The 15,344-nt window shown below is 46.0% G+C and overlaps 2 protein-coding genes across 2 annotated transcripts in view; one reads left to right on the forward strand and one right to left on the reverse strand.

The window, feature by feature from the left end:
* The window catches only part of LOC144144415 (uncharacterized), a 47,019-nt gene extending 44,780 nt beyond the window's left edge, over positions 1–2,239 (forward strand). Inside the window, exons 22-24 of the mRNA XM_077675846.1 lie at positions 80–142; positions 325–400; positions 1,691–2,239. Coding sequence (XP_077531972.1) covers positions 80–142; positions 325–400; positions 1,691–1,843 — 292 coding nt within the window. The 3' untranslated portion in view covers positions 1,844–2,239. The remainder of the gene's footprint in view (positions 1–79; positions 143–324; positions 401–1,690) is intronic.
* Positions 2,240–3,715: 1,476 nt separating this feature from the next.
* Positions 3,716–15,344, reverse strand: part of LOC144145841 (erythroferrone-like) — a 54,098-nt gene continuing 42,469 nt past the window's right edge. The window contains exons 3-8 of the mRNA XM_077677631.1: positions 14,212–14,314; positions 13,503–13,543; positions 12,178–12,393; positions 10,112–10,320; positions 6,194–6,272; positions 3,716–5,848 (exon numbers count right to left, since the gene is read on the reverse strand). Coding sequence (XP_077533757.1) covers positions 5,750–5,848; positions 6,194–6,272; positions 10,112–10,320; positions 12,178–12,393; positions 13,503–13,543; positions 14,212–14,314 — 747 coding nt within the window. The 3' untranslated portion in view covers positions 3,716–5,749. The remainder of the gene's footprint in view (positions 5,849–6,193; positions 6,273–10,111; positions 10,321–12,177; positions 12,394–13,502; positions 13,544–14,211; positions 14,315–15,344) is intronic.

Here is a 15,344-nt window from a genome sequence, read left to right on the forward strand (position 1 = left end):
TTTGTGTTTAGACCTATCTTTGAATTTATCATCCTTTTCACACGGCTTTGATAGTTGACCTACCCGGAACACTTTTCAGGGACACTCGCTACCGGGGTCTTATGTTTCAAACAGGATACATCACGGAGTACGCCAGATACGAGTGAGTCTATTTGCGCATCAAAGCTAACCTTTGCGATGCCTTGTTTTAAGTTGCTCTACTTACATTTTAGTCAGTCTTTCTGGCAGCAAAGCGCCAGTTCTATGGTAGAGAGTACGAGGTCAAATCGCCCTTTCGACACAAATGTTCCTTCGTTCGTTTTCTCTTTCTTCTTTTTTTCGCAGTAACCTTGAAGCTGATCTCACCGTCGTTCTTGGCTCCACAAAGCGCAAGATTGTGAGCAACCTTCCCAGAATGACGGTAGGTATGCATAGCATAATCAGCTCCACGCCCCCTTCTGTGGGCTTCCTGCGTCAGAAGCTGACGTTTAACACCTGCTGTGGACTTTCCCAGGTCTTAAAAACGCCCGAACACATCACCTCCGAGGCACAGGGTGCCATCGTGGGAGACCCCCAGATCTTAAGTGTTGGGTATGGGGACCCCAGCACCGGTCACTTCTTAGATTTTTTGCGTGAAACGGGTGCAGTTGTACCTTTGAGAACCCTCTGATGCCGTAGGGCAATCTCGCGCACAAGAAGCTGCATGCCACTGTGAATGTGCTTTTTTATTATTGTGTAATTTGTGTAATTGTGTAATTGGGTTCATCCCGGTGCCACACCCGTTAGCACGGCAAACGAGTAGCTCAATGTTAACCCTCGTTTTTGCTTTTCGTATCTATATCGCACGCATCTTGCTTAATATTCCTGCATGTTGAAATTATACTCTGAAGTTGAGGTTTTAATGAATGGGCTTCACTTACTATATCGTGTTCGTCCGCGTGGATATAAAATCCTGGGAGAGCTTTTCTGCTAATAAAAGTACCCTAATCTAATATTCCGCCACCCTTACTAGAGCTTGTTGCTGCCACTAGAGGGGTATTAAAAGAAGGAATTGTTTTATTGTATTGCACTTGGTTGCATTGTTTCGGAGTCAACTGCGCTTTACCGCATGTTTAAATTGGTAGCAATCTTTTTTTTTCGCAGTCGCCTCGTTTTCCGGTCGTGTTCGTCGCACGCATTGCTGATTGATGGTGCTGTGACGACATAGTGCTATAGTAAGGCGCTGGGACAATATGGACCCTCAGCTGAGTGGAGGGCGCAAATGGAGTGGAGGAGGGACTAAGCACATGGCCCATAGTGTTTCTACGGAGTCCCCGGCAATGGGAGGTAGCAAAGAACACTCCAGAAACGAGCTAGCTCGAATAAGTGTTGATGAATTTGCTATTCACCTTAGGCAGAACGGGATGAGACAAAACGGCAGAGACGTTTATTCCATTACCTATACGAAATCGCATGTGCAAACTAAATATTCCATATTAAGTACTGAGACCTCATAGGCAAACGATACAATTTGTACTGCAATCACCAATCTGCACTTCTTTAAAATCATGGATTCGGGCCAAGCCCGCCGGGCTCGTACAGGCATTGCTTTGCAGAAGTGTAGCAAGCAGCGATATAAATTTCTGGATAAATTAATTCAGTGTTTCTCTTACAAACACTCGTCTTCGTCTGTTTGTTTTCCCCTTTCTTCTCTATTCTTCTTCTTGCACAGATGGCCGACTTTCTCCTCTATCTGTCCGGACACGTCAGCATGTGGCTGGGCGTATCGCTAATCGCGGCAGGGCCGTTGATCGTCGATGGGCTCAAAGCCATTGGTCGCCGGCTTCACGATTTCGCCGTTTCGACGGGCCTTGCAATGCCCTGAGTACCTGGACGTTGAAGAAAGCTCCTGAGGCTCATTCCGCCTCTCCAGGGCCAGAGCGAGGTCATTGTATCTCAGTTCGGTCGCATATTCACAATTATACCCAATGCCCACCACAAGCACCATCGACTTAAAGGAGAGGAGCATTTTCAGTGACTGAACCTTTGAAGGTTCGCTTTAGCGGCCTCTTCGTTTATGGTAATGGCATGGAATCGCAAAAATTAATGAAATTTAACTGTTCCGATAAGGGTGAATGAACTATAGTGTAAACCCCTGACCTGCACGTTGCAACACATTGTAACCTTAACGTCTAACTGCAAATGCTTGAGTTCAGGGAACGTTCCTTTGCCTCTAGGTGAATAGGTTGTGCGCATAAAGACAAATAAACTTGCGTTTCCGGACTTATACTTGACTGACGCGGCCACTTTCTGAGTGTGCTCACCGCCACCACCATTTTGTAGCGCTTGTTTTTCCAGAAATATACCGGGGATACTTAACAAGGGTCCAACATACTTCTCCGCACATTATTACACAACACTGTAACGCCACCTTGAACACAAACTCAGGAAAGCTTGACGCGAATGTTGACACTGCAGCGATGTTGAAGTACTTTGCGCGTATGCCGAGGGTTGTGCCTTCATGTCTGACATTCGCTTTGCAGGAAATGTATCCGAAAGACTCTTATACTGTTGTTAAACATATGCAACTGCAGAGCGTACTATCAATACGCATGCGCGTGGTTATCTGTAATACTTTGTCATGGTTGCTGCTACCAATTGGGGGCCATTAAGTAAACAGACGAGGCTTGAAATGGTGTTTGCAAAAAGGGCTTGAACCTGTAGAAGACCTGTGAAACGAGTGCTGCCGCCATCATACAAGATTGTGGACTTGTTGCAGTTATTCTTATATTCTAAGCTTTTATGCGTCGGTGCCCAATTCTGAACGTTATACCAACTATGTAACGGTCATTTACTTCGGTTTGTGTTTGGCATAAGGAAGCTGAATTATCTATGCATATTGGAGTCCTTCCGTTGTTCACCTACAACAGTTTCTAGTTTTTTTTTTTTACAACGTAACTCTGGCTTAATAGGGCTTCGGTCCTACCCTCTAATTTAGGTTTCAATTACATTGTAAGTTTCGTCCTGAAAAATGAACAGACCGAATAGAACGATAAAAAAGACCGAAACGTCAGGGACGGCTTATAAAAGTACCGTGAAAACAAAATACCAGTTAAATTCATCCGAAAGATTGTCTCATAAGAATGGAAGCCCCGCATAATTTAGCATGAGCTTCAATACAATAATCTAGACGCTGAAAAAATGATAGAGGAATCGTGACCCCGCCAGTCACAACCGCCTACACTACCCTTGTGACGCCTCAGAGCTACTTTGTCCTGTCCTCACCTCGTCCTCTGCTAATGCTCTTGTTTTCTGTGACTACTTTGCGGGACTTGCGACCGCCGACCACATATTTGTGACCGTTTGTGTGTGCGTACAATCTATGTCGTTCGGGTCGGGGTAGAGTTGAGCAACTTAACAACGGCTAGAAGAACGCCATCTTGGTTACTGTACACGGCATTAACGGCAAGCTGGAAAAAAACACCCTTGGATAGGCGGATGCGGAAAAGATCTGGCAGGACATTTTTGTTGTCACTGTTTCTGCCGAGTCACTTCCACTTCTCCGTAGCGCGTTCGTTGACGCGTGTTGCGTGTGCGCGCATCTGGTGCATGTTGTGTGGGGGCACGTGTGTGCGCGCGCGTCCACCTGTGTGCGTGCGTGTGTGTGTGTGTGGGGGGGGGGGCGGATGCTTAAGCTTGGCGCGTCAATAGGCCAAATTAATCACTCACTCAGCTTCTCAAAAACCGCTAAATGTCATGATTCTTGTACAAAAGGTTTATTCGCAGATATAGTTGGGAAACGTTATGAAATCAGCATCGCGGTGGCGTTTCGCACATGCCTACTGCAACAGCGTCTCGTACAACACACCCATAACTTCAAAACTGAGAGGTCTACAACAGTTGCAGTGTTGCGCGGCGCTTTAGCGTGCGCGTGAAACATTCTCAAGCCGGCACGTCCAAAGAAACCATCTTTCTCCCGCTCATGGCATTTCGCGCCGCCTGGTTCCTCCGGGTGTAAAAATAAAATTCTCGAAAACACGGGCTCAAAAGCCACTGTATCCGTACTCTGGGATGTTTCATTTTATTAACAAGGCACTCGGGATTGTAGTCCTGCTTTCCGAAGCAAGAAACGGGCGCGATTACTCATTCAACTAGAACAGAATATGTACACATAAATGCGTAGCCGAATCTGGTGGCTTAGGGTATATATAGACATAGAACTGGAGATAATATAAAAAGGGCATTGCTTGAATACACAAAGAAAATAGCATAAAAACGATAAATAACATTTCGAAACAACACAATCGCCAGATAATCACGAGCAAGTACTGTTATTTCACTTTTATAAAAGAGTTACGCGCAGGCGTTTTTTTTTTTTTTTTTTTGCGCCAGTAATCGCTTATACAAAAACTTGCTATACACGGTATAAATGTTCCAGAATTGTCTGTGGAAACCATTTTTGTTAATATGCCTTCATCGACACTCAAGCGCACAGACTTTTCGAAATGCGAACGACTTGTAGAACCGAAAATGGTAATATAAGGTAGGTTGAAGGTGACATAAAAATAATACAAAAAACGATAACTAAAACTTCATTGAAGCACATTCACAGAATATGTAGAGTCGTTTACGACAACATCTAACGGAATCAACTGATGAGGTTACGCACAATTTCTTGTTTTACAATGATGGCGTAATGTATTTACAAGCTTATAATAAACATTACATCCGCGACACGGGCACCTGCACATAAGCGGGTAGGTGGGTCTCTGGGAGGTACCTAGGTTAACAGTAGGCTAACTGGCATGCACTCAAACCACACTCAATTTCCGGTAATGTGAAAGACGTGTTCACAACACTGGGTACTGAACGAACCATAACAGTAAGCTTTAAATCAACGTCTTCCAACTCTTCATAGATGCATCAAAAAATTCCGCACGCCATCATCAGAGGGCAATAAAAAATAGGCTTTGCACTCTTAAGCCTTTGATGCCAAAAAACTTTAATTTTTTGTTTAAGATTGTGAAAATATTTTCATGATCTTAAAACTTCCGACATCACAAATATCATGCCAGAAAAAAATTTGGTTCACTAGCACGGACACAATGACCCCCTTGGCAGTAGGAAACACTGGGCACTGGCTGGGCATATATCAATTGAACAAGAAAGCTACCTTGATCAGCATGATTTATGGTTCAAGTGAAGATAACAACGTAAAGTTTGCATTGCTATGACTCGTAATAACAGCGAAATTGCACAATTTCACTTACCTGTCACTAGGCCATTCAGCCCCCGGGCTGAATGCGAGTTCACACGCATGAACAAGACTTTTTTTAGCACACGGAACTAGGTGCTGCCCTCTCTTTTTTAACTTTTTGAATGCCAGGGAACCTTAGTCTGTCAACAGACGGTGTTAAATGTCGAAAGAAAAACCCCACAGTGCAAGAGAAAAAATATTGAGTTGTTGCTCCTGAGCAACACTGAGCATCAACGGGTTACGAGAAAAATTTCACAACATCAACTTATAGAGCGGAAACACATTAATTATGACAATATGCGTGGAAGGTGTCTAATGCAGCGCCATTTCTCTCACTGATATGGCGTTTGTTAATCGTAACTCATGCGCGATGCCACTGTCCGATTGCGCTTGCAAGACGCATAGCACCGGACAGCAACAAACCAAAGAAAGGACATGCTTGGTATACGTCGACGTGGGTCTCATATGCCCTGCACAATTCGACAAGAGACACAAAAACGCCACAAGGACGTTTGCGCAGTCCATTCGTTCTTCTCAGAGGCCGACGAGAAAGCCGCTGAACTGCGACCCTTCGTGGATTGTGATCGGGTAGGGTGTCCGGTTGTGGAACCACAGCGACACCACTTGCCCCGCCTGCGTATTTGTGCAGTCAGGAAAGACGAAATTAGTGTCAGAACAATAGCAGTCAAAATTTTACTGATTTTGTTTATTTGCTATTTACTATTTAGTATTTATTACGTGCTATTTAGTGTTTTTTATTTATTATTAACTATTTATTTGTGGTTTATTTACTATTTACTATTTAATATTTATATAACATTTAGTGACTGTGATAGCATTCTATCATACCCTTGTGCTGGCTACAGCCGATTAGAATATTAACCGCAGAACTTCGTTTTATTAAGCAAGTTCCGAAGGGCCTAAATCGTTATGTGTAGCCCATAACTACGTTGTAACCTTTCCATTTCCGGTACTTACCCTGAGCATGAGGGGACCACTGACAGACAGCGACATGGTGTGCTCGCCGTCACCGAACTCGCTCGTAGTGCGGAGAGACCTGAACAAGGGAGAGAAATACATGCGGGCGTGATCGTACGGGTAAAGAACCGTGGCTCCTGCGGTAACAAAATTTCTGCTGTTCGACAATCAAAGAGACTCTGCAGCACTTCCGATAAATGCTTTCACTCTTTCTTTCACGTTTAGAAGCACTACGAATGCTATAGTTATCGCCATCATTGAGCGGCACTGCGTGGTTTCCTCGTAGCATCAGACCCGCCTTTCCTTTCTGCTTAGATTTCGCGGCGATGTCTTTTAAAAGTGGATATCGCATGCGTTTATTGCTGCAACCGAAAGAAAGTCGGTCAATAGCGGACATACTGCTTTAATGACGTAATTCGAGCGGTCGAATGACGCCAAGACCAGGAAAGAGAGAAAAATCTATTGAGCTAGTTTCTAAGTTATCTTATGGGCATAGAGCAAGAATTTCTGGCTGAGGTACTTTGTTGCCCCCTATTCTAAGTACTGGTTGTGTTTGTTGACTACTTTCTGCAAGCATTTAAGATTTCGAAAATAGTTCAAAAGAGTGTTTCAGGTTCTCTTTAAGCAGCAGTCGTAACTAGAATTCACTTCTGCATTAACCGTGATAACTGGGACTAACCACCTTCTTAAATCTCTGCTTCCGATGTTTTAGGGCACGATATGTGCTGTTCGTCCAACAATTCTGCGCTACGCTACCATTTTGGTTTCAAATCTACCTTCGTCGCCCTAGTACTTGTTAAAGTAATGGATACATAATGACTCAAATGACGAACTCTATTTACGAGGCGAGAATCCAGTCGTCGAACAAGAGGCGACAGAAACAAGCGACGGCTCTGTGACGTCAGGAGTAGTGAGTGGGCTATAATAACGTGCCCACCACCCAAATCGCTCTGTCAAATTAGGTATCACAAAGTTTTAGTTTCGCACGTCATAATGCCTTAGGCTAAAGACGAAAATGCTCGTGCATGCCTTCGCAGCACTGGTGTTGACAACATGGAATTGGTTCCATTCGCGCAGTGTTTCCTATTTTTGAAACTTCGTTCCTTCCCCTCCTCTCCAGACTCACCGACATCCTATTCCACCGGCGGCACACTCACCAAACGTACTCCCCTCCACACCAAGCTCTCCCTCCCAAAGGATCGCGAATCTTGCTGCGACTACTATCCAACACATCCTTCCACATCTCCCCATCACGTTTGACTTATGACTGCCCGGCTGTCAAGCCCCTGCCACCACTGCCCACTTCGTCTTCCCATCTCTTCAACACTTCGATACTCTGTTCCGAAACCGATGCCTAATTCCCCACTCTACGTAACTCGCACCACCCAATCTATCCTGCCCCTAACCCTTCCAAAAAAAAACATCCCACTGTTCATACCTTCTACAACGCGGCACCCTGTACCACATAATGTGGCAGTGTCAGTAAACGCCAGAGACCTGCCTGCAATCCTTAACCCATCATTTGAAAAGTGGAGGACCTCAGACCCCCCCCCCCCCCCCCCCAACAACCTGGGAAGCGACCACTACATCATCCAAACGACACTTCAGCTTTTTCACCGGCTATCATCTTCGATCACCCCTCATCACGTTGCGTACTGGGACGCCTTTCGCGCCGAATGTGCCGAACTGCCACCCCCCGAAACCTTTTCTGAATCGGACTTAAACGGCTGGCTCACAAAAATAATCCGCGTCGAGACTTCCCATGACACCGCCGTCGACCCTGAAATAATCCCTGCCCTGGCCGACACCCGAATGACGCACCTCCTGGAGGCATATCGTAGCACTGAACGTAGGCGGTGCGCCCGCAAACACAGACGCGTCTTGCGCCGCAAGCTTGCACACCTCCAAACACAAATTCAAGAACACGCAGCAGCGCTCACCCGAGCTGACTGGTACCAAATATGCGACGATATGCGCGGTGAGCTATCCAAGTAACGCACGTGGGCGCTACTAAGACATTTACTAGACCCCACCACTACCAAAGAATACACTTCATCCCGCATTCATTCCCTCATACACACATACCTTGTTACCGCAGCCCAGCTGCTCTCCGAACTCCGGACCCAATACATCCCCATCACTACCACCTCTACTCCTACGGGTACATATGCGGGCTTGCCTAACACCACCCTCGACGCCGACATCACCATCGCAGAGATCGAACATGCCATCACAGAACTTCGGCGCCAAACAGCCCCCGGAGCGAATAACATAACTAATAATCTCCTACGTAACCTAGACGGATGCACACTCCACACCATCTTGATTCTGTTCAACCACCACTGGCGATCTGGCACCCTGCCCACTTCCTGGCGCCATGCCGGCCTCTCCCTCATACCCAAGCTCAATAAACCAGTAAACATCGAACACCTCCGACTGATATCCCTCACCTCGTGTCTAGGAAAACTCCTTGAACACTATCACAAGCCGCCTCACAAACTATACCTAGAACATCATGACCTTCTCCCTCACAAACTCACCGGCTTCCGCCCCGGCCTCTCCACTCAGGACACCCACCTTCAACTACACAATGACCTACTTCTTTTACCATCCAAGAGTGATAGTACGGCTATCCTAGCCCTCGACTTGCACAGAGCATTCGATAACGTTTCTCACACAGCCATCCTACGGTCTCTTAATTACCTCAACCTGGGATCACACGCTTACTACTATGTCGCCTCCTTTCTCAGTAACCGCACAGCAACCCTTCACCTAGGGCCCCTTACCTCAAATGTCTTGTTGAGGTAAGGGGCGCCTGAGGGGTGCCACCAGTTGGCACCACTCAGGGTTCGGTTATATCCCCCCTTCTCTTTAACCTTGCTATGATCCCTGTGGCCACCGCCCTACTAACCATCCCCAACCTACGCACTTCAGTATACGCCGATGACATCCCCCTCTGGATGACCAGTGGCAGTGACGCTCAGATCGAAGAGACGCTGCAGCTAGCTCTGTGAGTAAACTCGTCCGCAAAATCGGTCTATCATGTTCACCGCACAAATCAGAACTTCTCATCCTACATCCCACCCGTTCCCACCCACCCACTGCGCCCCCCATCGCCGTCTGGATTGACAACACCCCAGTGCCTATCGTCCCCTCCATGCGCATACTTAGCGTCACGTACTTGGCATACTTAGCCCAACTCAATTTTTATGTTTCTTTTATGCCGGCTGTGCAAATGATTTGCCTCCCCCATTTGATGGTAGTTGTGGCATTGGGACAGATACCAGTTTATATCACCTAAGGTGAGAAACAGTGTAGCATTGCTTTCTGCAACTTATCATGCAATTATTCTTAGCGGCATGGACTAACATTGTTTTTGTTTTTTCGACAGTCAGGCCAATCAAGAACCACGTTACTGGACGTGTTTTGAAAGGACCCTGCAACAATTTTTTCAATTTTTTTTTTGAAATCTTTAATGCTTACATAACGTAGTCAACCCACACACCCAGTGCGCCCAGTGCTAAGATTAGGGGGTCGCGGAGTACATCAGCGAAAAATTACGACTATATGCCCATCAGATAACTTAGAAACTTGCTCAAAAAATTTTCTTCTCTTTCCCGGTCTTGGCGTTCTTTGACCGCTGAAATTACGTTATTACATCGATTTAATGACTATTGGCCGGCTTCCTTCAGTTCCAGCAAAGAGCATATACGATAGCCACTTTAAAAAGAAAGCCCCAAAACCAAAGCAGAAACGGGAGGCGCATCTGTTGTGATGAGCAAATCCCGCAATTCCACTCCGTGCTGGCGATAACTATAGCTTTCCCAGTGCTTCCAGACGCGAAGGAAAGAGTGAAAGCGTTTGTCGGGAGTGTTGCAGAGTTCCTTTAAATAAGGACTTGGTGAAGATTCTACTCACAGGTTCTTCTGGCAGCGGGCGTTCATGCAGACGATGAGCGACACTTCGTTCGTGCCAGGCCCCAGCTGCTTGCGTAGAGCCCTGGGCGAAGTCGGCCGGCTCACGAAGGCCGTGGCGAAGAACAGGTACAGGCCGTTCATGGGAGACCGGAACAGGCCGCGGGTAGCATTCAGGCCGGATCCCCGTTCGAAGCTGCCTTCGGCGAAGGGCTGCACAAAGTGGAACGTTGCGATGTTGGTGCAGCGTCGGTCCCCTCCACATATAGACGAGTGCGCGAAGGGTCAGTGCACGTCGTCCAGAAAATATTTTGAACGGTATGCCGGGAAATGTGAAGGAGAGATAAAGAATACTATCTACTCATCTGCGTCTTGTTAGGAGCGGAATAACGCTTTCCTCTTGTTTGTTTGTTTGTTTCTCACGTTATTGTGTATGTGTGACGCGCCGCTTTTAAGTGGCCTGTTAATCCCGCTTGTTGTTCCAAAACCTCACGTTAGTGGGCAGCAGGTTGTTTCTAAGTTTTTGAGGAAGAGGGTAAGCTCATGATGAATGTGGTGCATTCATTATATTCCACGTTAGGATCGACGTTGAATTAAGCTCTAAAAAACTGTACAGAAATTTTGGGAATTGTCCACTGATGCATTAACATTCTTGCACCGCTTCTCTTCATTTGTAATATGTGGCTGTGATTTAGCAGATTTACTTACGTTTACTCGTTTTTACTTGAAGTTGGGCCGTAATGATCGAATTGTGGCTTCATTTGATTTTTGTTTTTTTACCAATGGTCTACAATTCAGCTATTAGAATTATTAAATGTCTTAACTTCGCAATATATTGTCACGAAGCCAAGGACGATGCAGTTGTGTTGAAGGAGAAACAAGTTTATTGGAGCGAACTTGTGCTCCCCTAACAACTCAAAAGAATACAGAGGCGGCGAAGCAGCGGTCAACGAAGTGACTTGCACAGGCGAGTGTCGTCGAATCGAATGCCCCGGCGTCCGCACTGCAGGCCTTTTATCTTTCGGCGCGCGTGGTTCTCGAAACGTCGATTCGCATAGAGAACATAGTAGATCCAAGAAGATCATTCTGGGCCGTTCACGTTAGATCGGAACGCTCTCCCCATCACAACAGATAACGCATGCGGCACAGAAAGAAAGAATGGAACACGCGCTTCCCTTGGCGCAGAGATAACGCAGACCGGCGCAGCCGGGCGGTAAAAGCAAAACACAAATAAGCAAACCCAATGTATGGTTCGCGGCAATATGCATTTCTATGGTGATAAAGCGCGCTATACGACTGGTGTTCTGGAGTACTTGAGAAAGAGTGCTTACGCATTAAAACTCAAATTGAGGAGAAGCGGCGTAGGAATGATTACGCAGTAGTACACAGCTGAAGGAATTTCTATACAATGCATACACCCAAGCGTACTTTTGTAGGTTAAGAAAACTGATATCATCCTTCAAAATTAAACCTTGTTTTGCAGTTTTCTGTGTGCGTGAGTCCTGTGCGCATCTCCACGCGCGTGCGTGTGTGTGCGTGTACAGACTGTTTCATTGTTTGAGTACTTTTCCTATTATTTTGCGCCTAACAGATTACCATGGACTCTAGGCAGACACATCACACCAGCAAATATATATTGATTTCTTTTTCTGAAACGACAAACGCCTTGTCGATCCCAGTAAAGAAAAGAGACTGCTTTCAGCTCGAATCGACTCACAGTTTGCTTAACCCGCTGTCCACTAAACTCCTAATTATTCCAATTAACTTGATCACGACCGTCTCGTACAACCCGCCTGCTATAATAAGCACATAGGAAGGAGGTTATCTTCGAGCACTTATTGGCTAATAACGACCTAATTCAATGAGGCTCACTAATGAAGCCTTATTAAATAGACAGGCGATCACTCCTCGTAATTGATACGCTTATTAAATCCCAGCCGCTTACGGAACGCAGTCAAGCAGCCAGCCACTCCAGAGATCCGTCACGCTGCGGCGTTGATGAAACGGCGCTGCTATACCGGCAGAAGAAGGAAAGGGAGGGGGGGAGGTAAAGGCCATGGTCGTACATACCCTGTGGAAGGGGTGTATGCGCAGCTCCTTCGCCTTCCGGGCCCTCATCTCCTGCGAAAGCTCCCAGAAGAAGGCCGACTGGCTGCGAGGCAGCAGGCTGGTCCGATCGATCTCCACCAGCGGTGGCAACCACGGCAGCCGAAGATCGCCAGCCTGGCCGCCTTCTGACCCCGGCGCCGAAGCCAGCGGCGTAGAACAGTTGGTCGTGTTCGAGCACTGCACGTACGGAATGCGGCGCGTTGGCTGTGAGCCTGGCTCGAACTCGAGAGCATCGGATAACGAAAGATGTTGGGCTTTAGCGAGCTACATATATGTGTTGTTTGTCCAATAGTTAGATAAAGAAGTGGAAATAAAAGGATTTTAAGGCCTAGCTTAGCCCTTCTTGTGGTGGTGAAGGTGGGCAGACATATTAAATCAGAAAGTGAAGTTGGTCTTCCCATTTGCAGTGTGAAAGGACAGCGTTTTTCAACCCACGTATACATATAGCAGCCATCAGTCCTTTATAATCCCCTCTATATACAGTCCCTGAAAATACACTTAAAACTACGTATTGCAGCAATGGCAGACACAGTTATTATGGCGAGCCCCGTAACATATTTTTTGTTAAAATCGAAAGCGAAAAAAGGAAGGGCACTGTGACGTTTTCACCGAACCTCATGACAATTTACTTCGGACGAGCTGGGTGCTTAGTTAAAATCACTTGACTTAGTTAAAATCGCTGGAAATATAGTTAAAGTATATTTAAAATAAGGTATATTTATTTTTAACAGTTATAAACCGCACAATCTGTGCCTAAATATTATCCCTTGATAACACATAGGTTGATCTCAAGTGCATTGGATGTCCGTAGGTAGAAACAAAACTATGTTAACAGTGTGAATTTCGACGGCTAGTTATAGTCAAGGCTGTCAGCCGAGTCGTATGACGGTTGACGCCCCGCCACATTTTTCCATTCAATAAAACCTAAAAAACTTCAGATCGTACCTTGTGCGATGACAGATATGCAAGACGTTTCTCATAAAGCAGGAATGCATACTCGGGCCCTTCAAGACGCCCTAAAATATGTTTCACTAAAGCTGAAAGCACTGCGGGTTTTAAGTTTGATTGTAGAGCCCACGGAATTAGGTGTTCGCAACACATATAGTTAACTTTCCGAACTAGAGTGACCTCCACGCTGATCGGTTATCCAAAAACTAAATAAATTCGTTAGTTCTGATAACCTAGAACTCTAGGTTATCAGAATATCTGATGATAACCTAAAAGTTTGCAATGCAATTAATTTCAAGCAGTGCAAAAACAGCGTATAAAGAGGCAGAAGATATTACCTGCATCTCAGCCATCAGTTGAGCCCTTCTTTCTGCTGCCTCTGTGAGCAAGAGAACAAATGAATGTTTGCTATTATTCTTCAAAGTATTCGATGCAACGGGCTGTATATGGAGAACCGGAAGTGCAGACTTAGGTAAGTGCAGACTTCATAATAACTGCAGTACACTTGGAATGATGAATGATCACATGCGCCCGTTCGGAACATATTGGATGAACGGACGACGCTAATTACAACACACTTGCCTAAGCCTCGCCGCAGCTGAATAGTGGTAGAAGAGTGCGCTCCCCACCTTCGCTCGATTTCGCCAGCGGCGACGCCGCTGCGCTAAGAACGGCGCCCAAGAAATGCGCTTCGAAAACCAACAACCTGTATCTTAAGCTTCCTTTCTAATCAAATTCGTTAGAAGCAATGCTGCAAGTGTACACAAAACACGAATGTCGCAGCTTAGATAGGAGAAAGACGTGTTTCACTGCCCCCTGGCTCAGACAAACTAAAAGTTATCAACAGGTAAGCTAATATTTGTGATGTAAAACAACTGTACTCTTCGCATTGTTAACGTGTACTCTTTGAAAACGAGTCCATCTTTCAATCCTTTCATACAGGAAAACGTTTATACAGGTCGCGTAAGTGAACAACTCTTCAAAACAGGAAATTGAACTGTGAGGTGGAGATTTCTCAGAGCGTGGGTTCGGTTATAGGCTTCGTACCTCGGAGCAGGCCCTTGAATTCCCTGAACATTTCCTCCCGCGTGATGTTGGCGCCTGGGGGACCCCTGGGACCTCTGGGACCCGGAGGGCCCTGTGGTCCTTGCTGCGAAGGGAAGACCGTGGATGCACACGCACACTGTTAGCACTTGCGCCACCGGTATTTACACCGAAAAGCATTTTACCCGTGTGCTGTTCTGTGAAAGAACAGGTGAAAGCAAAAGCACAAGCCTCCAAAGAACGTTTGGCGACTTGTGCGCAATTTGCCGCGGCACCCACGGACAAGTATGTGGTGTAAATCGTTTGGTGCACGCCGACAGATCGGTCGTTTTTTTTTTTTTTTTTTTTTTTTTGCAATGAGTCAGATCTACCCAAACAGCGTTTGAGAAAACAGCGAATCTTTGTCACGGGGCCTAAATGCAAGGCTGTAGAAGCTATTTTGTAATATTTTTTATAAGAAAGCTAGGGGAAGTTTGCAGCCACCAGTAATTAAAAATTAAGTACTTAATTATTTAATAATTATTATTTTATTTTATTGTTTGCTAATATAACAGATAATTATTTCATCTTGCCTGGAAGTCCGAGCTCTCAAGAGGAAACTCGCAAGGAGGTGGCCGTGTTGGTTATATGACGGCAAACCAAAAGCACACCCAAGGTTCACGAACATGGCGTCGACGTAAGACCGTACGACGATGAAGCAACCGAAGAGCAATGTAGCTGCAGGTAGTTAAAAGTAGAAAACGTGTAGTTAAACGAGTAAAAAATTGAGGTCACTGAAGATGCATATTTAGCGGCTGTACTGTGCCCCCTCGTTATTGTGTGTTGTGTTTGCGCTACATCTTCGGCCAACCGGCCTTTCCTTCCGCATAAAGGAATTTACTACTACTACATTTCGAAATGCACTCCCTGTACAAACAGCCGACAAGCCGTGCTGTTCTTCTGAAGCAACCGTACCCGTGTAGTGACGAGATATTCAGGGCACTCTGAATTTTGGAGGAAGTTCGAGTGCCAGCGACAATCCTTCAGCCCAGTCATGCACCAAGGCAACCCGCAGGTAGTAATTTCGTCGTGTTGCAGAAATATCAATGACGGCTAATGGAGGGCAAAACAGTAGGTCTTGACCCCTTCGTGGTAAC

The sequence above is a fragment of the Haemaphysalis longicornis genome, unplaced genomic scaffold (assembly GCF_048455015.1).
Source record: "Haemaphysalis longicornis isolate Haplotype H1 unplaced genomic scaffold, Haemaphysalis longicornis Haplotype H1 scaffold_7, whole genome shotgun sequence".
Classification (NCBI taxonomy): domain Eukaryota; kingdom Metazoa; phylum Arthropoda; class Arachnida; order Ixodida; family Ixodidae; genus Haemaphysalis; species Haemaphysalis longicornis.